This window comes from Heptranchias perlo, chromosome 11, assembly GCF_035084215.1.
Source record: "Heptranchias perlo isolate sHepPer1 chromosome 11, sHepPer1.hap1, whole genome shotgun sequence".
NCBI lineage: Eukaryota > Metazoa > Chordata > Chondrichthyes > Hexanchiformes > Hexanchidae > Heptranchias > Heptranchias perlo.
The window spans coordinates 49,940,073-49,967,055 of record NC_090335.1 but is presented as its reverse complement, the minus strand read 5'-3'; the positions used below and the strand labels follow the sequence as shown (position 1 = coordinate 49,967,055).

Genomic DNA, 26,983 nt, shown 5'->3' with positions numbered 1-26,983 from the left:
ACAAATGAATTGTTACGACAGCGGAGTCACATGTTCAATCTCAATATCGTTGAAATGTAAATCTCATTCATGCAGCTGTGGGGACGTGCCAAAATGGAAGGAACAGTCATCCCTGGCTTATCAGATATTTTTAACAGCTGGCAAGCAGCATTGGTACAGGCCCGGAAGTAGATTGCCTCTTACTGCTTATTCACTGGTGGTGCTTGGCCTGGAAGAGCAAGGAAATTGCAAGAAAATAGCAGGGTTTATAACTTCACAAAAATAATCAAAAGAAACATCCAGATTAGCTGATCAAAAAGCCTCATTCAGATTAAGCACCAACATTCCATCAAATCCAAAGATTTTTACTGTGACTTTTAATTAGTTCTGCATTCTATATTTACATTCGTGGAGGAGTACAGCTTTAAATGAAAGATAATCAGCCAGTTACAGTCCAAATTTCCTCATAAAAATTGGAAACAGCACCAAATTGGATCTAACATGGGTTTAACAATGGACTAACCAATCTTCAAGGCAAGTGGTATTGCACCTTTAATAACCTGGCCAAGCAGTGGATGCAATGCAAAATGACACATGTAGTTGGTAGTTCAGTGTCAGCTAACTCAGTCACTTTTGACAGACCCAACTCAGACTTGATCTGCAGACTACTGAACATAAGAAAAGCTGGAATGAGAAAAAGCTATTTGGGCCTTAGCTCCAATATTCAACTTTGACCTGTTGGCCTTCATAGACAACAGCTCCTCTAATCAGATATTTAATAAGTTGTTCATCTTTTGTGTGGAGATTTTTCTAATAAGCACTGACTGATTTGTTTAATGTGCATTTTTGTGAACTTTTGTAAATTGGTAACAAACCTTGGGGCATGTTTGTTATAAGTGATGGGTTCATGTTCAACCATGTGGCCTTGGAGTAAAGTATCTTCTTTCTCTCCCTCCTGACTGTCATTGTGAATGTCAGCAAATGTATTCCCATCCACCATTACCTAGTGTATAAAAATAAACAAACTTGAAATATCCTTGTAAAGTCCCAGTGCTATACTGCATGAAGATTTGTCGCTGTTACTGATAAGTCTTAACACCTTGATTATATAATTGAAATTTAATATATATGTTTACTAAAGGTAACAAATTAAGGCTATTCATGTATCAGAACCCTTCGTAATCTTAAAAACCTCAATGAAATCTCCTCTTAACCTTCTCTGCCTATATCCGATCCTGAAGCAAGTCCTGATCATCCGTTATCCCTGTCCTCACTGACCTGCGTTGGCTCCTGGTTCCCCCAATGCCTCAAGTTTAAAATTCGTATCCTTATGTTTAAATCTCTTCATGGCCTCACTCATTTCTCCAGCCCTATGCCCCAACGTTTGATGGCTGTGCCTTCAGCTATACAGGCGCAATGCTCTGGAATTCCCTCCCTAAACCTCTCCACCTCCAGGATCCTCTTTAGAACTCACCTCTTGGTCCAAGGTATTGGTCACCCCTCCTAATAATTCCTTCTTTGGATCGGTGTCTATTTTTTGATTACACCTCCGAAGAGCTAGACCAGGGTGAGCCAAAGTTTTGTTCAGTTTATTGTTGGCAGCACTAAAATCTTCCTTGTGTGTCTCTGGCCATGACTCTATCAACTTCCCTGACTGCCACCTCAGACTGTCAGAAGGTGTGCTGCTCAACCCTGAGCTCAGCTTCATCGTCTACATTCATTCCATTACAAGAATTGCTGCAATATTGCCTGCTTTCACCATGATCTACTTTTCTACCAAAGAAATTCTAGATAATGCTTTCATTAATTCCTGGCTGTTTTCAATTTTTTTCTACTCTCAGGATATGGGCATCGCTGGCAAGTCTGCCATTTTATTGCCCATCCCTAGTTGTCCTTAAGGAGGTTATGGTGGGCCTTCTTCTTGAACCACTGCAGTCCATGTGGTGGAGGTATTCTCACAATGCTGTTAGGTAGGGAGTTCCAGGGTCTTGACCCAGCGACAATGAAGGAACATTGATATATGGCCAAGCCGGGATGGTGAATGACTTGAGGGGAATTTGGAGATGATGATGTTCCCACGCACCTGCTGTCCTTATCCTTCTAGTTGGTGGAGGTCACGGGTTTGCTGAAGAAGCCTTAGTGACTTGCTGCAGTGCATCCTGTAGATAGTACACATTGCAGCCACAATGCGTCCGATTAAGCGGACTGCTTTGTCCTGGATGATGTTGAGCTTCCTCACTGTAGTTGCAGCTGCACTCATCCAGGCAATTGGAGAGTATTCCATCACGCTCCTGACTTATGCCTTGTAGGTGGTTGCAAGGCTTTGGGGAGTCAGGAGATGAGCCACACGTCACAGAATATCCAGCCTAGTCTTGCCCTCTGAATTCCCTGTATAGTTCCCTCCACCTTGCCAGCTCGCTCCCTGCTTCAAAAACATCATCAAAACCCTCTCTTCAACCAACCCTTTTGTTCCCCACTCTCCATTTTTCCCATTTCCCTTCCTATTCAACATCCGTTGTTTCTTTTCTTCCTAATGTGACATCTTCCTGCATGTGATGAACACAATAGAAATGCAAGCTGCTGCTTTAGCAATAGATCATAGTTGTAGAAATGGGGAATGCATATTTTGACATCTTAGCACCTACGTAGATCTCATTACTGTCTGTCTTAAGCACAAAAGAATAGGAAAGATAAAAGTTGGATTTCATTATAGGGGTAAATTGGAAATTTAGATTTGCACTGCCCACGGTTTTCCAACCACTGATTGAAGAAAATGGATACTGCGTACCTGAATTTCTGAAATGCACTGCTGGTAGGCAAGGCTTCCTGCCAGCAACGTGGTCATGTAAAATTACCTTTTATGTGTGCAAGTAATATCTAGGGAACTATCAGAAAATTGCAAAGAGTTACTTGATATTAATGTAAATACAACACTGCCATGATAAGGTGCAATTGTCCGCCTCTCCGTAACCATGTTTAATTATAATGAATTATATTTCTGTCATATATAGATATTTTATTAATTTTGTTTCTTTTGTTCCTTTTTCAAGAATTTCAACCTGTATCATCAGCTGGACTGAATGTCCATATTTATTTTATGTGGTGGGAGCAGGGGGAAAAAAACCTGGATGAATAGGTGAACTATTGTACAAATTACAAATTGTATACTGCATCACCTGGAAATAATTTTTCTCAGGATCCATAACCTCACAGATGACCGGTGAGGTATATTTCATAAAATAGGCACCAGGTTGCAGTTCCATATCGCTGATAGTAGGGGGTGTCAGGACATCATGATTTGTTCCTGATGTGTACATGGCACAGCCATCCTGATCAATTAAAAGGCACCCAACACTTGCTGGAAAAACCTGAAATGCAAATAGCAGATTCAAAGCAATCTCAATAGAGATTTCAGTTTCTTTAATTTTTTCTGTCCGATAAGAAACTTTGTTTTACCCAGAGCACCATCAATTTACATCTACTAGTTAATTTAATTACAGTTAATCTATATAAAAGGATTTCAGGACTCCATTTGATTAAACCATTAAGCAGAAATATACTTATGCAATAGGCACTCTGATATGCACTTAAAATGGGGCACATTTGGGGAATTTAAGGTACAAAACCCCTCAAAAAACACTATTTGAAAGAAAACATAAAATTTGCATTGTTGATATACAACCAACTGTGGTGCTGAATTTTCCTCTGTTATCTGGATCACGTCTGATACTATGCTGACATTACATAGCAATACAACTGAAACACAGGCCTAGAAAGGCTACATTGGCGTAATGAGGCGGGTAACAGAACCAAGGGAAATTGGTATATCGGCCTCATTTGTTTATTATCGGCAAGCTACAGGCGTCTGTCGTGGCCCCAAAGACAGCTCACCGATCCAGAGAAGCAAGATCGGCTGGCACTGATTTTAATGTGGAGCTAGGAAGAGCACTCCTGCACCTCCCGGCTCCAAAATGAGGTAAGTAAAACTAAAAACTTACCTTTCTGGAGGCTGCCTCCAGCGGTGCCTTTAAGGACTGCTGGTTTGGTTGTCAAGTGCCTGCGAATACTGACCACATCATGCATGGCACATGCTGCGGTCAGTCACTAATGGATTTTGCAAAGGGGACCTGAAACAGGGATGGAGGCAATTGGGAGAGGGGCGTGTGATCACTGGTAACTACCTGAAAATTTAATGTGTTCCTCTCATTCCACAGTAAGGTAAGTAAAAAAAAGTTACAATTTACCTTTCAGGAGGTAGCCTCCAGTGATCCCTTTAAGGGCCGCTGGTTTGGTTGCCAAGTGTCTGAGAATACTGACCGCAGCACGCACGTTGCATGCTGTGGTCAGTCCTAACAAGTTTTGCAAAGGGCCTGAAACATACATTAGGTCCCCCATTTGTATATGATTGTGCAGGAGCTTTTCCCAATATTGCGGGCGGTGCACATCTGGCATGGAATGCATGCGCGCATGTCGCCCACTATATTGGATGCCAGGTGCTATTTTATGTCTATAAAACGGCCACGGCATCAATGAATTTGTAGGTCACAGTCTTTTTGGCTGTTCTTTCCCCTTTTACACATACATTATTGCAAACACACCAGAGGACAGTCTGTATGACTAATGATACAATTTTACTATTAAAGAAGCTCTAAGTGCAGCCATGACATTATCCCATCTTTCCAGAAATTTCAAGATTGGCTGCAATGCATCCTTTAGTCTTCTTTTGAACAGTTCAGAAAAAATCAAGCATATCCTCATCACTTGATTTTTCAAATAAACTGAGATTACAGATAAAAGGCAACCATGAATTAATTATTTAAAGCACTGCAACTACTGTGCACATACCATTGTCTATCCTTTTCATAAATAACAAACTTCTGGGTGTACCAAAGTATGGACCTAAAACAAGCTGTATAACTGAATAATGCTTTGGTTAAATGTTCCCATTAAAAAACAAAACAAAAAATGAACATTGTTGCCATGTTACCTGGTACATTCCCTGTGGTTTGGCGATGATGGTTGTACCGTTCCCAAACACTGCACAACATGTGCAGTCTTTCCAGTTCATTAAAACAGTGGCAAATCCCACGCACTCCACCTTTATGCACTTAATGTGCCTAGTCACTTTATGTGAGATTTCCTCTGTGAAAAAATACACAACCATTTAAGGAGTGTAGCTGCACTTGCGTTTAAATATAATTCAAGATCAGAATCGTTCTCAGATTCTAAACATGGTTAAAAATGATCTTATGGGTTTATAGGTTTTGGGGGTGGGGATGGGGGGAGATTATCCTCTTTGGGGGTGGATTTCCAGTGGGGTGGGACTTCCACTTGCCCTTCTGTATCTGCCCCAACTCCGACCCATTTTCCTGGGTCAGGGGGTCAATCAGCATCTCAGTGGGATTCCAGCATCCAGTATCTTTCATAGTCTTGTGAGCTGTACTCATCCTTGATGCTCTTGTAAGATCATTGAACCTCTTTCTGCATTAAATGCAGGACCTGGGGGTAATGCTGGTGGCACTTAGTTTTTCAGTCACCTTCATACAAGCCAGCTTCATTGTGACGTTGGGGGCATTCCTGTGGTTTCTGGGGAATAGTCGCTCCATCCTCGCCCAGATTTTGTCCATTAGGATCTCCAAGGAGGTACCAAGAAAGCAGGGGGCAGATCTTCTTCTCAATGCAGCAGTCAGGATGTCTTCAAGAGTGCAGAAATTAAAAATGCAAGCAGGGGTGCAATCTCACTTTAAGAGGTGCATCCCCGCTTTAAATACGCCTCGTGAGTTACACTGGAAATTATGTGTGACAGGTGGCCTATTTGCTGGATTCGTGACGCAATTGGGAGGGCAGCCCGTCAGTCAACGTGCGTCTGAAAATAAGCTAGTGTTAAGTAGGCCTGGGAATTAAAATTGCCTAGGCCTCATGCCGATGACGTCGTGGAGGCTTCTTGCCTATCCTGGCCCCTCCTACCCGATGCATCACCGAGTTAAAATCAGCCCTAAAGACTTCATTCTGTCATAGACTGAGAACACTAGCTTATTTTCAGACACAAAAATATGATGGCCCCGAATTTGCCTGAAAAAATAACTGCGTGTGAACGACACACGACGTTATTAATGTACAAATCGGCCAGCAACTTGCAGCAAGGAAGCGATATCCTGTGAATTACGAATCGCCACAAGTTGCTGGCTGATTTGCGCCTCTCCGCCGTTAACTTCATGAAAACGGCATCTTGCCCTTAATCTCCACGTGATTTCATGCAGTTGTTGCATTTGCACATTAATCGCCCATTAAACTCGCCACAAAAAGTTAAGTCTAGTAATTAATAACATAAGTACTCTAAACGACGTGATAATTGTTAATAACTGCCAATCAACCTCTCTTGCCTAGAAAGTGAACGATTAAAAGTGTGGAGTCTCATTCCTTCAGGTTGTGAACTGTTGGAGATTTTAATAATGTCAAATTTTAAATTTTACATTTTTTTCTTACTTTTCCTTTCTGTTGTTTTTTTCTCTCTCCTTTAATCTAATCTTTCCTTTCCACTCTTTATTTCTCTTTTTGTACTTGAATTGACATTGAATTCACCCACTTTAATGCACCCTTCTTCTCAGTCCATAAGCTGTTTATTTCTCAATCCTTTAAACCCATTTGTTAAGGAGATGCACCATTTGTCCCGTTGTTCACCAAGGTCTCAAATGCCATGTTGCCTTCGTCGTGCCGTTATCAGCTTCCAGTACTTCCAGCAACTTTGGGGGCAAAAACATGCACAAACAAGTCTAACAACAGGGCATGCTGCGAGATGCCCTGCTCCAGCAAAATCTGGGCCACTAATATTTTGCTTTTATTGATCTTCTGTGAATTAATTTATCATGTTGCTCAAAACAAATTGTACAAATGTACAATGAACAAACTTCTAATTCTTGTCATTCATGCACTTCACCCAGATCTTTCTCTACTAGAGAAGCTGGAAAACTGTAGCCCTCGGGTTTCTAAATAAGTACTGGGAAGCAGAATTCCAGAAGGACAAGCTGAACAATGCTAGTTTTTCCCTTCCTGATGGTGAACGTTACACTATTGCATGGTTTGACATTTTGCTGTCTGACTGACAGCTGAAGTAAGTCATCCAGCAGAGACAAAGAAAGTTTGGGTGACAGTGTTCCTGCCCTTAATGAACTTAAGTATTCAAGCACTTGAGCTATTGGACTGTAAATACTACAGTATAGCAGAAATGCATAGTTATTTTCACAAATATGCCATGGTAACATATCAATGTTGGGTAAAAATGCAAAAGGATTTTCTGACGAACTGAGGTCATGATAAGAGTTAGATATCCCATTTTCTTACCAGTTTCATATTGCACCTCGCAGTATGGGATTGTGATATCCTGAAAGATGGTCGTAATCCTGGTTCCATCAGCATGTTCCACTATAGTGTTGTCATTCCCAAAGACAGTAACCACCTTGTCCTGTCTTGTAATCATTACCTGTATTGCAACACCATATGATATTTAGTTTGTGGAATAGATTCCTGTGCCTCACTGCCATTTTCCCCACAGGATAAACATGGCAATTGACACTAATTGTGCCTTTTAATAGCATAGATAGATTGAAATGTTAAGAATGTCAGAAATATAAGATTCCAAAAGGCTACAATAAATATTAAGTTTGTAGGAATTGAGCTTTTTAAAATAGTCAAGAGATATTTTAGCTTAGTACCAGGAATAAAGTTCACAAAATCATTAACAGGTATGAAATTGCACACTAAATATAATGATCAACAAGTTGATTATGCCATAGACAATAGATAAACTAAAGCAGTTATTAATGTCTGGAAGATGGAAGGTACTGTTGGGGAAGGAAACCATCTCATGGACCATCCTAGTTTGATCAAAAGCTAAGCACAGCCTGATATATAAATATGATGAAACCCCTAAGGTGGTCCTTTTTCAGTCAGTATTTTCTAATTCCAAGTCCTTTGTTTGTGTGTGCCAGCTAAAACCATAAGTATTGTTGTCAGATAGTGTAAGGAAAGAGTTAATCAGACTGTCCTGAAACCTATTAATGTTATACTACTATTGATTTCTTTATATTGTAGTAATGTTAACCTTTAGCTTTTGCCTGTTAAGCAGGGACATAGAAGTCAATTTAAAGTACTACTTGACTATTGAGCCAAATCTGACCCTGCAGCAATGGTCAATTTCAGGATGAAGTAATAAGAGGTTTAATTAAAGACAGCCATTGAATCATTTGATAACATTGTGGAAAAACAGTTAGTTCTGCAAAGGAAAACATCTGGGTACACATCATCCTTTTTAAATGGGGTTTCTGTAAAAGAAAAGGACATTGACTGGTAAGGAATGATAACGAATGAAAGCCAGACTTTTAATTAAAGCTTCACTTGGTTGGTTAGCAATTATATGTAACAAGAGTAAAACCACCAGTAAGATAACAAAGTAAAGGAGTTGTACCGGTCTGTGTAGAAAAGAAAACAAAGGTTATTGATAAGGGAGAAGTCAATTAAATTCTCCTTATATGGAGTTGTATTTTAACAATTATATAACTATATAATGCAGAATTGTGTGGATTGTCATGTGGAGGGAGTAAGAGAAATGCATAAAACTGGCTGTTTACAATGAGTATTAAAGGCCTAAGATACTAAGCTCAGAACTGTAACACGCTTGAGTCCCTCCACTAAACCAGTAAGGTTCAGTTGTAAGTACTGTTTAAGTGTATGTTTCAGTAATATTACATGTGCTGTATACTTTTAATAAATTGGTGCTACCTGATACTCAACATTTAAGAACCTTATTGATTTGAGGTGTAAGTTATAAATAAGAACCCTTGTCCTAACAATAGAATAATCTGTAAATCATAGTAAGCAGGTCATTTAGTTGTACCTGTAGATGTAACAGAAAACACAACACAGTACTGGCTTTATACTAGTTCAGTTAAACCTTGCTTAGCCATATACACAACAGAGCCTGCAACAGTAGTCTAGTTATATGTTTTACTGAATCTGATATGATGTACTGACTGTTAATTTGCTTCTGCATCTTAATAAATATAAAGAACACTGAGAAAGTATAGAGGGAGTAGTAAACAAGCAGAGCAAGTTAGAGAGGTGGAAATAGGGATGTAGGGAAGCTCAGGTCTGGAGACAAAAGCAGAAATATTAAAAATATAAATACATAATAAATATACTGTACTTACTTCTCCAGTTCCTGGATCTGTGGCTTTATAGACTAAGATGGGTTTTAGATCCAACATTTCCATGCCTTTTGTTCCTATAGTTAAACCTGTTGGTGTGGTAGTTATCCACGTACCGGGTTCAGGTTCTGGTGGAGCTTCTGATGGCTGGGTTTGCACTGCAGGAGGTTCACTAGCATTTGGTGCAGAATTATTTCTATGACCATGCTTTCCTTAAAGAAACAAATAAATGGTGTGAAACCCAGAAACATCTGTTCAACAACAATATTTCGTGATAGTGGAAGACCCGCTCATTTTAATATATTTCTGGTGCATCATTCATTACATGCTGGGAGGACCGGGGGAAGGGAGTGCAATTTCATGCACTAGGAGTCAGTGAAGGATTGCAGGCTGCCTGTTGATGTTTTCCAGCAAGAGAAGGTAGCACTGGTAAGGGAAGAGAAGGGAGACTAGCCAGTCAGTGAAATTTTTAATCTTTTTTTACAGTAGGCTGTGCGACTAGAAAATTTTTCAGTTGATCCAGTCGCATTATGGGGATGACCTTCAATTTGAATAATTTTCACAGACCTAATAAATGTGCAGATTATGCACAGCCTTTCACACTGGTCAGCTGCATTGGGCTGTGCTAAGTCCACTGGTCTTGGGAGCCAGATGTGCTTCAGTAAATCCATAAGGACTACCATCACATTATCAGCCCTATAGGAGTCCTCCCAACACTGCGAATCCTTTCTTTCATATGATATTTGCAAAAATTATTTTATGTCACTGATGTTTAGGTGATGCTTTTTGTATAAATATAATAATGTAACTGGCACCAATTAGGGGGTTGCTGTGTTTTTAAAAATGCACCATAGATTGTTACTAAGCACTGGAGACTTAGAAGGTCTGAGTTAGCTGATCTCAGCTGGCATTGTAGTTGACCTCAGCGGCCCTGCACTAGGGATTGGAAAAATCAAACAGGATCCTCAGTCCTGCTCACTATCCAATGACTCTTGTTGGAAATTGCATGAAAGTGGATGTTGGGTGAGGACAGTTTTGGGCTCGGCTGCGATCCTGCCAATATTAAAAAGTCTGCTGCCATTCAAGGCCCCAAACATTTGTGGGCCTTTGGTCCCAGTGTAAGAGCTCGGATCTGCTCATGGGGAACTTCCACCCCTGACCCTGCCACAACATGCAAGAGCAGGGGGGTGTTCCCTTATCTGCATGACCCTGGGTCACCGGCGCAGAGCAGTAAAAATTAGGGTCCATCAGCCCCCTTAATAAGGGGGTTAAAAATGAAAAAATGCAGCAAATTATTTGGGGGTGCAAGCCAAGTCCCAGGTTCAGACCCCTAGGTGGACCCCACTTCCAATGGCCAGCAGACTGGTAAGCTTTCTCTCACTTAGTGTACCAGCCTACTGGCAGATTCCAAGGCCAGGGTTGAGGAAACATTTGGTTCACAAGTCCCTTCCCCTCAGCCACACCACTTCTGACACCGGTGACCTTGTGTGGTGCAGACGGAGGTTCCATCCAAACAAAGCCCTGCATATATTGGCAGTGCAGCCTGGGTCTCACAGCAGGAATGCATCAGAAGGCCCTGGGATTTTTGTGGCCTCTGTCTAGGATCACACATGAGGAATGGTTGATTCAGATCAGGTAGTGGAGAGCTGCCAATGCCTGCGGAACCACATCCAGTACCTTCAGGAGAGGAGGAGAGAAAATTGAAAGACAAAATAAATGCACCCTGACAACGGCATACATATCAATGTATCGTGGGACTGTGCTCAGTACTATCCTGCTGCTGTAGAAGAGAGTACCAGGACCTCAAAATTCACTCACCAAATGGCCCATTGTAAGTCACTCCCCCGCTTTGGCAAGTGGAGAGACAAAGTAACTTGCCAGCTTCTTTCTAACAAAAAGTGATAAACCTGCATCACAAAGCCATCGTGCTTTCTTTTCCTGCTGAAATGATCTTCTGTGACCTCTGACTCTTCCTTGCCCCACTCTCAAGTTCATTAATAAAGGTGTTTACTCCTTTATAAAGTTAACTTACTTTGATTTAAATTCAAGAAACAAAGATCATACTCATCAACTATCTTTTGAAACTTTTTACTGTCTCTGATGAGTAACAGCATATATATTTTTTGAAAGTGAAAAATGTCTTTCCATACAGTGGAAGTGCTTACATTCTGTACTTGTATAAATTGGAGATTTGACAGGTACTGCTAAGTGCAAATATATTTTTTACAAGCAGTGACTGCTCAAGCAACAAAGTGGTATTTGGTGAGGCCATCGGGTGTGTGGAAAATAACTGATACCTTGCATTCAGGTACTTAGCTCAGGATATGTTCTCCGTCAGTCACACAAACGGTTTTTCCCTTGTTACCTTTCTTACTTCCTTCTTCACTGGGGTCTTGTTTTAGTTCATTTTCATCCTTTAGTTCTTGAGGATCAGGATCAGGCTGGCTGTTTGCCACTGTGGGTGGTTGGGGAATGGGGACAGGACCTGAATCTGGACTTTTGCTCACAGTTCCATCAGCAAACAGAATCTAGGAAAAAAAATAGCAAAACAGGCATTGTGAAATATATTAAACTACTGTACTTACAATAAAGATATAATATTTACATTACTCACTGGAAATTATCTTCTAGCTGTAGTCATACACCTCTCTACATACCAATGCAGTTTTTTAAAAAAAACATTTGCATTTACAGGAAGATCCATCGATACAGTGGACATGTCAGCATAATTTACACACAAGTGTAACATTATAGTAAATATATATTTGTTGATTTCCTAACGGGAGCGACAGGAAACAGCGAGAGTGAAGCGGGGATAAAAACAGCGCAGAACAAGAGCGAGAGTTCACCAGAGCAGCAGGAAATAGTCAGAGCTGAGCGGGGATAAAAACAGCGTAGAACAAGAGCGAGAGTTCACCAGAGCGGCAGGAAATAGTCAGAGCGGAACGGAGATAAAAACAGCGCAGAACAAGAGCGAGAGTTCACCAGAGCGGCAGGAAATAGTCAGAGCGGAACGGAGATAAAAACAGTGCAGAACAAGAGCGAGAGTTCACCAGAGCGGCAGGAAATAGTCAGAGCGGAGCGGGGATAAAAACAGCGAGAGTGCGAATTCACCAGAGCGATGGGAAACAGTGACAGCGGAGTGGGGATAAAAGCAGCTCACAGCGAGAGTGAGAGTTCACCAGAGTGGTGGGAAACAGAGAGTGGAGTGGGGATAAAAACAGAGCGGAGCGAGAGCGAGAGTTCACCAGAGCGGTGGGAAACAGTGAGAGCGGAGTGGGGATAAAAACAGAGCGGAGCGAGAGCGAGAGTTCACCAGAGCGGTGGGAAACAGTGAGAGCGGAGCGGGGATAAAAACAGTGCAGAGTGAGAGTGAGAGTTCACCAGAACAAGAGCCGACCAACCGCTTTCTGATAAAAATCAAAGAATGACATCACAGGTAAAGCAGGTGGGTGATTGGTGGTGAGTATTTCTTTTTCTTAAGACTGTGGGCTAAGTTACAGTAAAACCAAATAGCATATAACTAAATTTATAATTAACTAAACTTAATTAAATAAATTAAATGAGGTTAGTACTTAGATCAAAATTATAAATAATTTGATTGACAATGACGTAATTAATTAAATAAATACTATAGATATGGCAGGGCAGGAGATGTGTTGCAGCTGCAACATGTGGGAGCTACTGGGCAGTATTGTCCGGGGTGACCACATCTGCAGCTCGAGGATCTTTGGCTCAGAGTTGAGGAGCTGGAATCCAAGCTGCAGACTTTGTGATACATCAGGGAGGAAGTTACCTGGACTCTTTGTTCCAGGAGGCAGTCACACCCCTTGGACTAAATACTTTAGATTTGGCCCGTGGTCGGGGACAGGAGAGTGTGACTGCGAGTGAGGGAGGTACAGGGATCCAGGAGGTAGCACTGGAGGAGCCTCAGCCCTTGCACTTGTCTAACAGTTATGAGGTTCTTGCAAGTTGTGTGGACGAGAGCAAGGACTGCAGGGAGGATGAGCAAACTGACCACGGCACCATGGTACAGGAGGCCATGCAAGCGGGGGGAGTAAAAAGGAAGGTGATAGTAGTAGGCAACAGTATAGTTAGTGGGATAGATACTGTTCTCTGCAGCCAAGAGCGTGAGTCCCGAAGACTGTATTGCCTACCCGGTGCCAGGGTTAAGGACATCTCCTCTGGGCTGGAGAAGAACTTGGAGTCGGCGGGGGAGGATCCAGTTGCCGTAGTCCACGTAGATACCAACGACATGGGTAAGACTAAGAAAAAGGTTCTGCTGAGAGAGTATGAGCAGCTAGGGACTAAATTAAAAAGCAGAACCACAAAGGTAATAATCTCTGGATTATTACCTGAGCCACGAGCAAATTGGCATAGGATAAATAAGATCAGAGAGATGAATGTGTGGCTCAAAGATTGGTGTGGGAGAAGTGAGTTTCGATTCATGGGGCACTGGTACCAGTACAGAGGAAAGAGAGATGTTGCGTCAGGACGGGTTTCACTTGAACCATGCTGGGACCAGTGTTCTGGCGAACTGAATAACTAGGACGATAGATAGTGCTTTAAACTAAATGGGGGGGGGGGGGGGGGAGGGTACAGGTGGGGGGAAATTCAGAATGTTGAAGAGAAAGGACTAGGAAGCAATACAGGGAAGAGATAGGGGTAATAATAACCAACGTGTATTCGGGACTATTTCTTAGAACAATACGTTGTGGAACCAACCAGTGAACAGGCCATTTTAGATCTGGTAATGGGTTCTGAGACAGGATTCACTGATGACCTCAAAGTAAAGGATCCCTCAGGAAACAGTGATCATAATATGACAGACTTTCACATCCAGTTTGAGAGTGAGGATCTTGGATCGAAGCTACTGTATTAAACCTAAATAAGGGCAATTACAATGGCATGAGGCTAAAGTGGACTGGGAAAACAGATTAGAAGGTATGGCTGTGGATAAGCAGTGGCAGACATTTATAAAGATATTTTATGACTCTCAACAAAAATATATCCCAGTAAGGAGGAAAGATTCCACGAGAAGAGTGTACCAACCATGGCTAACTAGGAAGTTCAGGATGGTATCAAGTTAAAAGAAAAGGCATACAACGTGGCGAAGATTAGTGGTAAGCCCGAAGATTGGGAAAACTTTAGAAACCAGTGAAGGAGGACTAAAAAAATAAAGAGGGAGAAAATAGATTATGAGAGTAAACTAGCAAGAAACATAAAAACTGACAGTAAGAGCTTTTACAAGTATATAAAAAGGGAGAGAGTAGCTAAAGTATAGGTCCCTGAGAGGATGAGACTGGGGAAATAATGGAAAACAAGGAAATGGCAGAGGCATTGAACAGATAAAAGCAAACCAATAATAGTAGATAATCAAGGGGCAAAGGGGAGGGAGGATCTAAAAACAAACACTATCACTCGAGAAAAAGTACTAGGCAAACTAATTGGTCTGCAGGCTGACAAGTCCCCTGGACTCGATGGCTTGCATCTGAGGGTCTTAAAAGAATTGGCTACAGAGATAGTAGATGCATTGGCTCTAATCTTCAAAAATTCACTAGGTTCTGGAAAGGTCCTAGCAGATTGGAAAACCGCATGTAACGCCCCTATTCACGAAAGGAGGGAGACAGAAAGCCAATAAGCCTAACATCTGTCATTGGGAAAATGCTAGAATAGATTATTAAGGAAGCAGTAGCAGGTCATTTAGAGACTCAAAATAAAATCAAGGAGAGTCAACATAGTTTTATGAAAGGGAAATCGTGTTTGACAAATTTATTGGAGTTCTTTGAGGGAGTAACAAGCAGGGTGGATAAAGGGGAACCAGTAGATGTAGTATATTTGGATTTCCAAAAGGCATTCGATAAGGGGCCACATAAAAGGTTATTGAACAAGGTAAGAGCTCATGGGTTGGGGGTAATATATTAGCACAGATAGAGGATTGGCTAAGTAACAGAAAACAGAGAGTCGGGATAAAGGGGTCATTTTCAGGATGGCAATCTGTAACTAGTGGGGTGCCGCAGGGATCAGTGCTGGGGCTCAACTATTTACAATCTATATCAATGACTTGGATGAAGGAAGTGAGTGTACCGTGGCCAAATTTGCTGATGATACAAAGATAGGTGGAAAAGTAAGTTGTGAGGAGGACACAAAGGGATATCGCTAGGTTAAGCGTGTGGGCAAAAATTTGGCAGATGGAGTGTAATGTGGGAAAATGTGAAGTCATCCACTTTGGTAGGAATAATAAAAAAGCAAAATATTATATAAATGGAGAAAGACTACAGAATGCTGCAGTACAGAGGGATTTGGGTGTCCTCGTACATGAAACACATGAAGTTAGCATACAGGTGCAGCAGGTAATTGGGAAGGCAAATGGAATATTGGCCTTTATTTCAAGGGGGATGGAGTATGAAAGTAGGGAAGTCTTGCTACAACTGTACAGGGTGCTGGTGAGACCACATCTAGAGTACTGCGTACAGAATTGGTCCCCTTATTTAAGGGAGGATATACTTGCATTGGAGGCTGTTCAGAGAAGGTTCACTAGGTTGATTCAGGGTATAGAAGGGTTTTCTTATGAGGAAAGACTGAGCAGGTTGGGCCTATACTCACTGGAGTTTAGAAGAATGAGAGGAGATCTTATTGAAACATAAGGGAAACATAAGATCTGAGGGGGCTTGACAGGGTAAATGCTGAGAGGATGTTTCCCCTCATGGGGGAATCTAGAACTAGCGGGCAAAGTCTCAGAATAAGGGGTCGCCCATTTAAGATGGAGATGAGGAGAAATTTCTTCTCTCAGAGGGTTGTGAACCTTTGGAATTCTTTGCCCCAAAGAGCGGTGGAGGCTAAGTCATTCAAGGCTGAGTTAGACAAATTTTTGATCAGCAAGGGAGTCAAAGGATATGGGGAACAGACGGGAAAGTGGAGTTGAGGCTAGAATCAGATCAGCCATGATCTCATTGAATGGTGGAGCAGGCTCAAAGGGCCAAATGGCCTACTCCTGCTCCGACCTCTTATGTGCTTATGTTCTTATGTTGTTCACGGACCTAAACAAATTGTGCCTCTCTTGTTGTAGTAGTCTCTGCTTCTCTCCCACTAATTCCTTTTGTATCAAATTAACAACAGCCCAAATATGGGGGGAATATTCAAAGCAGCCGGTAATGATGGAGAGCCTTCGTGGCCTAGAAATTGGATCATGCATTTCTTGTTTGAAGGGTCCAATACGGCGTGCGCTCATTCTGCGCTGGGTATGCGCCACACACCATATTGGTTAGGGTGCTCTGTAGTCGTCCAAGGCGCCTGCCTGAAACAGGTGTTATGCCCATTGTCTATGCAAATCAGGGGCCTAACGCCAATTGCAGGTCTCTTTTTTTAAACTGGATTGCAACTGACCGCAGCATGCGCCGTTTTTGCTGTGGTTGCTTTTCTCAGGCGAACAGAAGCCAAACCAGTGGTCTTTAAAGGGACCACTCGAGGCTGCCACCAAAAAAGTAAGTACTTACCTGAATGTGGATCCAGGACAAGCAGGAGTACTTCGCCTGGCTCCACATTAAAAGTACGGACTGCTGCCGGCCACCACTTGCCCCCCTCACAATCTCCTCCCCCCCCACCCCAGCTTCCTTGAAGGTAGGTCCGGTGCTGGCTTTCCCTCTGGCTGATCTTTGTCTTCTTCGCATCCAGCACACGGCCTTTTGGGGCTCGACTGGCGTACCCGTGACATCGGTCGCATCCTGATGATGCAAGAGGACCAATTTCGCACGGTCCTCTTGATCATCAGATTTGGCGAGGCCATTTGTAGTTGGGTGCGAACCAATTTCTAGGTCCATGTGTCATATTTCCTATTACTGTACCAGCATAGCAATGCTAAATGCAAATAATGCCAGCATGTTGCTGGTGTCCAATATTGCTAAATGGTGGCAGAAAGCCCATTAAAATTTTAATCCCACCTCCAGGAGTGCCCAACAAAATGTGAATTTTCTTTAAAAGACGAAGCCTCTGGTAATACTGCCCTGCAGGCAGCCATCCCCACTCAGCTGCTGCAGATATTGAGGCCTGCAGTAGCTATTTTGCACTCTCCTTTGGAAATCATACTGGGAGTCTACTTGAAACATACTAATGAAGTTGAGCCTGGGAAATTCCCGTGTATGCAAAGTCAACTTTACTCTGGACATCTGCCAAAGCGGAAAATCTCAGCCAACTTTCTCTTTCTCTTTGACTATTTATAAGTCACTCATTGCCATTGTCTCCTCTGTCTTCTGTATGTTCCTCAAGCTCTCTGTATGGCTCTTACAAAAATCCCTTTTACTGGTGTACTCAAATTCTGTTTCTTACCTTTTATAGAGCCCAGGATATGCAGCAAATGGCAGCGACCAACTATGTAATATATATGTAGATGCTACAATTGGTTGAAGAGAGAATATCCAGAAGCTGCTGTAACATGTGTGGATGAAAGAGAAACTACTGGCTGCAGCAGGGAGCTCAGGTTGGGAGGATTAATATTGTTGGATGCTGGGGTTGGCGTGTGGATGGGTGAGACCAGACAATCTGGGGCTTGGTTTGTGAGCAGAGCTGTGACTTGGGAGGACAACAGGGAGGACGATGGCAGAGCATAGTATGGGGATCTACAGGGAGAGCTGATGTTTAGGATGACGACTGGGTCTGGAAGCAGTGGGCAGAAAATTTTCTTGACTTCTCAATTTAAGTTATCAGTGATTCTCTCCTTACACAGCTGCTTGGTTTTTTTTTATATAAAAGTCGAATTACCTATTGGCTGGCTGCTGATGGAAAGCTTAGCTATTTTGGATATGGTAACAGGTAGTCGAAAGTGGGTGGTATTCATCAAAGTGGCAGATGCTGAAGCTGCATCCTTGCTCAGGCAGTAGTAAAATAAGTGCTAAAAGACTTAAGCATACTCAGACTGCATTCTCAAGTTTTTTTTTAAACTAGGCATAAAAGTGGCAATTTCTCAACTATCACAGAGAGCAAATTCTTTGGGCACTGAAGTCACTTGTGCGCTGTTGACCTGAAAATAATGGGTTCCAAAGCCTGGCTGAAGGATCCAACCTCTGGGATTGGAGCAGAATGGAAGTGTGAAGCTCCTAAGAGAGCGAAGGCCTATGTGGAGGAAAGTTATTGGAGGAATTGGAGTATGTTTTATGTCTTCTGTCAGAAATTTTGATTTATGTATTTATTATGTTAGAAATTTAATTTTCTGGGGTATATAGTGGGTTGGGCTGGGTGAGGAACTATTAGAGTGGCTCAAAAAACTTTAACATTTTTTGGTGAGGGAGTTGATTGATTTTAGTGAATGGGAATTTTATTATACAGAGAATAGCCGTGAAATTCTGATATGGCGAGTGGGTGGAAATAGGGGACCGGAATTTAGGGCTGACCCCAGATACAATGTAGGATCTGTCCATGCTGCACTCCATTAACTTTTTTGATGGAAATGGTGGCCAGACTAAAATGTGGTTGCCTTCCACCGTGTGCAGCAATGCAAATGATGGGTTTAGGTCGGGATGACGGCACCTGCCTTAAATCCTTTCAATTCTACCTTAGAGTCTGCCCATGTAATGAATGCTTGCATTTAACAGACATTTCGTCCAGGTCCTGATGATGTGGTTAGAAATAGTTTCTTAAAGGAGAACTGCCAAGGCTAAAGTCATCCAAAACTTTTTGTAGCAATAACTTCTCTTTGCCTTGGTGATTCTGGAAATATTTTTTCAGGGCTGCACCTTGGGAGCTTCAGGCTTCATATTGAAATATTTTAGAAGTTTCTATTTCCACTGAGCAAATTTTGGGGAACATCACCCAAGGCTTCCGTTTGGGATTCCCAATAGACATTTCTTTGTACATACTCTGTCGGGGTGAAGTTGGTCTTTGATGTCAATGGAAAAGAAAATGAGCTGCTGATTTGCTATTGCCCGTTTTGCGCTATCGACAAAGTCCAATTTCACTCCCTATATGTTGGAGGAGAAGAGAAAAAGGAAGATGATCAAGAGACAATCATATCATGGAAGCCAGGAGAATCAGGCAGCCCTGGAGAAGATTCTTGCGGGGATATCCTGCGATCAGTCTCTACAGACCACAACATTCATTTTCTCAACATATTGTTACAGTTGTCTGCAGAGGCTTCGTTTCACTGCTAAAGCCCTGGAAGAGCTTTGTACACTCCCACAGAATGAGCTGTAGAGCACATCAAGAACTAGAATTGCGCTAATAGTACTCAAGAAAGTAACAATTTTTTTGCCACAGGGAGTTATTGGTGACTTCTGCTAAGTTAGTCTATATGCAGTACATTGCTGCATTAGGTGGGTTACAAATAGGTCATGTTTCAGGGCCTCTCAGTTCATCTTATTCAACACTGGAGACAAGCAGATGAGTAAGCATGCTATCAATTTTTATAGAATTGTATATTTTTCCAAAGTTGTTGGGGCAGTCGACTGCACATTTGTGATGATACATGCCCGGTGTCAACCCTCCCTATTGTTATAAATTGGATAGCCATGTGGTGAAGGATAGAATACTAGAACCTGGTCCAGAATAGTCATAATCTGCTGTGCCCCACAATTTTGCTCTGAAAATTTTTTTGAGGAGTATGGAGAGGCAGAGGCTGAAACCATCGAGCAGAAGAGGCAGGACATGAAGAAGATGCAGCAGCATCACTATTGTTATAAATGGAAAACCATGTGGTGAAGGATAGAATACTAGAGCCTAGTCTTTAGTTGTTTCCAAGCTTTTATTCATAGAGATTCCCCTTACACGCACATCACACCCTAGATAAGCTCGCCTATGAAAAGGATACCAGCGAGTCCCCAATTGAGACCCATCACCTGAATACAATTAACACTCATTGATATAAATCACACAATTAACAACTGTCAATAGTAGGTTGAGAACTATGAAGATGACATTCAAGAAACCTCCCATCATATATGATCTCTCTCTTGCTTTTGCACCTAAAAGTTCAAGGCCACATTCTCCAAACCCTGGGATTCTTTTCAGTCCCTCCACTTCTATTGGCATCTATGACCGTCTTAAACAATCTAATGCAACAAATATTATTAGCACTAGCAGTCCAGTTTATATTGCAATGATGAAGTACAGATGAAATAATAGTATGCAATGCACCATTATGGCCCTGATACTTACGGGGAGGGAGCGGGGTTGCTGGGGTGGGGGGGGCAGTGGAAGAGAACCCAGGCATCCTGGGGACGTCCAGCTTGACAGGTTGGCCGGCTGCTGGGCAGGAAAGATAGCGGTAGAAGGCCGCAGCCGGGGACCGTTGGGGATGACAATCGGGAAAGACCGAGGCTTGGTTGGCCGGGGGTGAGGGGGCGGGGTCGGAGACTGGCAGTAGGGAGGGAGGGAGGGACAGATCAGGGCTTGGAGGCGGGGGGTGGGTTTGGCTGATCGCGGGACAGGGGAGTCGGGGTTGGGCAGCTCAAGTTAGGGGGCTGCAAGGGTGAGGAGGGGGTCGGACGCTCGCGGCAGCAAGGAGAGGCCACAATCATCAGACTGTTTGCTTGAGAGGCCGGGGTGGGGGAGCACTCCTTCTCTTCTTGGCTCACAAGGTATGCTCTAAAAAGCACTTACCTCCACGAGCTGATTGCTCATGCCTCCAACTCGCTGCTGGGTTTCCTAAGCCCGGGGAAACCTGGCCGGCAACCGTCAAATTCAAATCAGACTTCCAATTGCATTGTGGGAGCCTGATTTAAATATTATAATGAAGTGTCCCGCCTCTCCAAGTCAGGACAGAGGCATGCCATGCAACCCACAACTGTAAAAATGGTGGCAGGTGCGTATGTAGGGGTTGGGGTCGCGTTTCGCGATTTTTACTTTTTAACCCCCCCCCCCACCCCCCCTGCGGGGGCGTTAATACCAACCCCTGTGGTTCTGAACAATTTGGTGAAACGCAAACTAGGAATCACCCCCATGCATACCCCTAATGAGTTTACAGTCTCTCCTTTGCCCCATTTTCATACTTCTATCTGCCATCTGAGGATCTGGGATCTGTGTTGTGGTCGGCTGCTTACATTTACAATGTGCCTCTTTGGAGAGAGGTGGCCCTCATATCAGTGCTGCTAATTCCACTATGGATTCACTGCAGGCTGTGTCTCCGGGCATGGTGCCCCAGCAATGTGTCTACATAATTACTCCTACTTGTGAAAAGTCCAGAGATTTTTCTTTTGCTGCTATCATGAGATTACTTGGAGCACTCTCCTGCTATCCCATTGAAAGTATTGGTGACCATTGATTTTTAAAAATTCGTTCATGGGATGTGGGCGTCGCTGGCAAGGCCAGCATTTATTGCCCATCCCTAATTGCCCTTGAGAAGGTGGTGGTGAGCCGCCTTCTTCAACTGCTGCAGTCCTTGTAGTGAAGTTTCTCCCACAGTGCTGTTAGGAAGGGAGTTCCAGGATTTTGACCCAGCGACGCTGAAGAAACGGTGATATATTTCCAAATCGGGATGGTGTGTGACTTGGAGGGGAACGTGCAGGTGGTGTTGTTCCCATGTGCCTGCTGCTCTTGTCCTTCTAGGTGGCAGAGGTCGTGGGTTGGGGAGGTGCTGTCGAAGAAGCCTTGGCGAGTTGCTGCAGTGCATCCTGTGGATGGTACACACTGCAGCCACTGTGCGCCGGTAGTGAAGGGAGTGAACGTTTAGGGTGGTGGATGGGGTGCCAATCAAGCGGGCTGCTTTGTCCTGGATGGTGTCGAACTTCGAGTATTGTTGGAGCTGCACTAACTCATCCAGGCAAGTGGAGAGTATTCCATCACACTCCTGTCTTGTGCCTTGTAGATGGTGGGAAGGCTTTAGGGAGTCAGGAGGTGAGTCACTCGCCGCAGAATACCCAGCCTCTGGGTATTCTCTGTGAGAGAACAGACCTAATGGAATCATTAAGACCCCAAAACCCTTGAGAGACAGTACCTGAAATCCTCCAAAATGTTGCTCTGCAAAAATCAGAATCTGATATCTATCTGTTCATTCAGTCTACCAAGGCTTGCAAGTCATTAATAAATGCCTCAATATTGGCGCAAACTCAACAGATACTATAAAAGGCCTCTGGCCCTTTCAGAGCTCCACTGTCCAGATGAATGAAGGGAAAGGCCAGCATTGTCTTGTCCTAAGTGAATGAAAAATCATGCTCGGCTTCATTTAAATCCATTGTAATATTTAAATGAATCTTTGCCTCATTTTCCGCAAGAACACTTTAGGCCAGTTTAAAAAGCGCGGTAGAAGATTACACTTGGTACTAAGGTTGTGCAGATCCACTTAGATTTTCCAGTCTCCTGCACCTGTCAAAGCAACTGGAAAATATACTCTTGTGAAAGTAACTTCAACTACGTTCAACTGAGCAGAATTGAAAATTGGGAAATAGCTTTTAGTGCTTTATTCAGATATAATTGAATGAGTTAATAATGCATTACCTCAGTAGATCCATCCATCATGTATTTTACCACAGTTCCCTGCAGCGTAATGACTCTCGATGCCTCCTGCATGGCAGGCCATTTCCGTGCTGCCTCACAGGGTTGGGAGCCTTTAGTTTTGATAGGATAACTCTGACGCAACAGTATTCTCTCTTCAGACGTATCTTCATTTTTTATATCTTGAAATATGAACCAAAATTAACAATGTGAAAATGCGAGCAGGAAAATCAAAATTTTTTTTTAAAAGCACACTAATTAGTACAGCAAAATTGGTTATAAATATTCTGCTCTATTCTCAGACAAGTTTTGAAAGCAGTCCACATAGAGGGATTAAATATTTTTTCCTCTTGACCATAGCTGCTGAGAAGTTGTAGTTGTGTTTGGAAAGTCTCAGTTCGATTCCAGGTCTAAATGTACATCCCCTCCACCACCAGTGTACTAGTGTGTACTATCTACAAATTACACTGCAGAAACTCGCCAAGGCTTCTTTGGCAGCACCTCCCAAACCCGCAACATCTACCACCTAGAAGAACAAAGGCAGCCGGTTCATGGGAACACCACCACCTCCAAGTCACAAAGCATCCTGACTTGAACATATATCGCCGTTCCTTTGTTGTCGCTGGGTCAAAATTCTGGAGCACCATCAGCACACGGATTGCAGTAGTTCAAGAAGGCAGCCCCCCATCACCTTCTCACAGAAACTAAGGATGGGTAATAAATGCCTGCCTTGGCAGCGAAGCCCAAATCTTGAGAATGATTTTTAAAAAAAATTCATATCTGCAGCAACCGTATGCAACTTCCATATTAACTGGCACTGATTCGACAGTTTTGGTCATATGGACAGGCAATGTACAGAAGCATCACAAAGCATTATTCTGAGGTTGGGGTTTCAGATGCATTACTAGGCTAATGTTGGGAGAACATTATTGAATGTGACAGATGACATGCTGTCACTAAGTGTAAAGTGAAAAAGTGTTTTATTCTCTAGCAAGATGGTAACTTTTCTTGGTAAATTAATATAAAAAAAATTCAGGAGGTCGCAATTTATTTAGAATATCCATCATTAATTGTAATGGGGGAAGTGGTTCCTGTCCGCTAATCCTTGCTAAAGGGAACTAGACTGGGATGTCCTCTTTGTTCATGTAATATAACCCCTTAAAAAAAGAAAATTATGCTTATTGTTTCATTTTAAGTAAATCTTGCAAGGACACTATTACTACATTGTCATCTACAACTATAATTGAGGCTGCTATCTCAATCCCCTGACACAAATCCCTAGTCTCCCTTTAGCCCCGCGCCCCCTATCCTGACCACAATGCCCAGCTCTCCCCAAGCCCCCACCCCATCTCCCTCTCTCCCTGACCCTCCCATCCCCCCTCTCCCTCACCCTCCATTCCCCAGTCTCCCTCTCACCCAAGATCCCTCATACCTATTCTCCACCTCTTCCCGAGTCCCACTCTCTCCCTGACCCCCAATGCCCAGTTTCCCCCTCTCCCTGACCCTCCATTCCCCAGTCTCCCTCTCACCCCAGACCCCCCCCATCCCCATTCTCTTCCCGACTCCCCATCCCTCATTACTCAGTGTCTCTCTCTCTCGCCCCCTGAGCCACCTGTAAATTTGGGACACCTAAGGGACTTGCATCAGGCGTCCTTTATTTGCAGGTGTCCCTATTTTCAAAATGGTCATTGTATGCACAGTAAACTGGGTGAGCCAAATATCCCAGGATTAGTTGTATCTCCTGCAGCTTTCCTTTTTTTCGCCCTCACCTGGGATGATGGCTAATTCTGGAGCCCTGTCAGTGGGATGTGATTTCAGTTCATTGGATTTCCCAGTTCATTGCCATCCTGGGGTCCTTTTCCATTGAGGGAGGGATGTCCTGATCCTAGGATCTGCTACGTTGGCAGCCTCCATAGGGCCAGGTGGCTGCTGTAGGGCTGGGGTGCCTGGAAGATCCCAGCTAAATTGGGGGGCATTAATGTCCTGCAGACCCCTGTCTAGGACCGCTCCCTCTGTGTGCCACTGCTGCTAATGTTTGAAGGGCTGGGGGGGAGGGTGGTGGAGGGGTGAGTGCTGTGCTGCTAGGGTTGCCAACTCTACTTGAAGGTATTCCTGGAGGTTTGAATACCTGATGTTCTGACTACATGATGTCAGATCATGTGACATCAGATCAAATGACATCTGATCACATGACTTCTACAATTATTATTGGATTTACCTCAAAGGTTAGGGCCCCTGTAATTGCAAATCTTTACTTGTGGTTTTATGCCAGTAGCTGTTGTGTGAGAAGTTCCAAGAACCAGGAGGCCATCCGTGAGCAGACGAAGGGTAGAAACCATTCTCTCCATCTCTTTTCCCCTCCCCCAATCCCCAGTCTCCATCTCTCCCTGCACCCCCACTCCCCAGTCTCCCTCAACATGATTTCATGCCCCCACCCCGCCATGGCGACTTCAGGGCTCCGATTCCCGCTCCCCCACGGCTGGTCGTGGCTCTTTGCGGCTGATGGCAACAAGCAGTAGCCGAAGGGTGGGAAGCAAAAGATTTTCCTGCCTGCAGCTGGAAAGGATTCTAAAAGCTACCTAAGGAAAAAAAATTCTAATTGCTTCGGTCAAAGCTGATGTTTCAGATAAAGTTTGTGAATATTCAAAGCCTGTGAATTCTTGAGAAATAAAGCAGATAACTTACTCCTTTCTGCTTGAAACTTAAGTTCACTGTGGGCATTCCCAGATATGTCCTTATAAGGGAGGCAGACCAGGAGCAAGAGGAAATGATAAAGACATGCAGGATAAGGAAACACCAAAGAGGACAACAAACTAGAAGGTATCCTTCCACCAGAGTCTACAGACCATACTGCTCCTTGATGATGCCAGGCTAACAGGTAGTCGTTATTTACGGTACCTCAAATAAGTGTCTGTTTTTCATACGGAGTGAGATTTAATGTTGCCAGGTGCAGTTCCCAGCTTTTGTGGAATGGGGAATTCTTTACCCAGTATCCATAGCAGCAGAGAAACCCCTCTCCGTCCAAGCATTCAGTCCCAGAGATGGAGCGGCTTCTCTGCCATTATGGATGCTGGGTAAAGCAATCTCCATTCCACAAGCGCCATTTCTTTCACATGCTGCCGCTTAGCACTTACCTGCGTGTTCCATGTTTCAAGTTGTAAATGGACTTGGTGCGTTGAAGGCTGTCGATTGTTAGTAATTTGCGCGTGTCCGTGGTTTCAAGGTGCAGCTTGTATATTTTACAACATAAATTATTTGGGACTGTCAATTAGTGTCCATTTTTTGGAGGTTTCACTGTATACAAATTACAGGACAATAAGGGCCAAAACTGCTGTCCCAGAAATTCCAGCATTTTTACCAGAATTGCACCTGACTTAACTTACTCCTTTTTGCTTCAAACTTAACTTATCTGCTTTATTTCTCAAGAATTCACAGGCTTTGAATATTCACAAACTTTATCTGGAACATCAGCTTTGACTGAAGCAATTAGAATATTTTCCTTAGAAAGGATTCTATAAGCTACCCATCAGCAGCTACAGGCAGGGAAATCTTTTGCTTCCCACCCTTCTGTCACTGAGCCCCATGGGGTTCACTGTGGGCATTCCCAGATATGTCCTTATAAGAGAGGCAGAACAGGAGCAAGAGGAAGAGGAAATGATAAAGACATGCAGATAAAGCTGCACCAAAGAGGACAACAAACTAGAAGGTATCCTTCCACCAGAGTTTACTGCCCCTTGATGATGGCTGAGATGTCTGCCTAAGGAAGCAATGCTTCAGTAAGAAGGATGGGTCTCCAAACATCCTCTCAAACAAAAAAACAAAGAACAGACTTATTTCAGAACATTGGACTTCATACTACAAAGTAGTTTTATTATGCACCACAGTTTATTACCACTGTGTGTCTCTGTGCTGTTCTTTCACCAATTCTGGTACTGCGCCAGGGTGATACCTGAGGGTGAGGGACGCTAGTGCTTGGCTGTGCTCTGGTATTACAAACTTTTTGGAATCGAGGTGTCCCTTGTCTTAGGGCTTCTGAGTCCCGGGAGGATTCCTGAGCAGGTGATGCCGACACTGCAGGTGTGTGGAGAGTCTGGATGCCTTTTTTTCTGCCTTTACAAATACGATGGGTGCCGCACTATCTGTGCGATGACCACGCAGCATGCAAGTGGTTCTTTGGAGGAAAAATCATTAGGCTTACTTTTTCTGATGTGAGCCACACTACTGGAAGGTTTCCTTGGAAACTGGGAGGTGTGACAAGCTTGAATATGTGATTGTGCGAGAAAGACTAGAGGGTTCCCAAAATGATCATGCCTCCAAAATCCAGATGTTGAAGTTAAAGCATGTGTTGCAGGCATGCTATGCATTACATTTGAAGCTGCAAC

At 43.3% G+C, this 26,983-nt stretch overlaps 1 protein-coding gene across 6 annotated transcripts in view; it reads right to left on the bottom strand.

The window, feature by feature from the left end:
• Window positions 1-26,983, bottom strand: part of spag17 (sperm associated antigen 17) — a 194,506-nt gene that overhangs the window by 57,055 nt on the left and 110,468 nt on the right. For all 6 annotated transcript variants that reach the window (XM_067992977.1, XM_067992976.1, XM_067992978.1 and 3 more), the window contains 7 exons: window positions 22,605-22,783; window positions 11,548-11,710; window positions 9,186-9,394; window positions 7,321-7,459; window positions 4,967-5,121; window positions 3,156-3,347; window positions 855-982 (listed from right to left, as the gene is read on the bottom strand). In XM_067992977.1, the coding sequence (XP_067849078.1) occupies window positions 855-982; window positions 3,156-3,347; window positions 4,967-5,121; window positions 7,321-7,459; window positions 9,186-9,394; window positions 11,548-11,710; window positions 22,605-22,783 (1,165 nt within the window). The remainder of the gene's footprint in view (window positions 1-854; window positions 983-3,155; window positions 3,348-4,966; window positions 5,122-7,320; window positions 7,460-9,185; window positions 9,395-11,547; window positions 11,711-22,604; window positions 22,784-26,983) is intronic.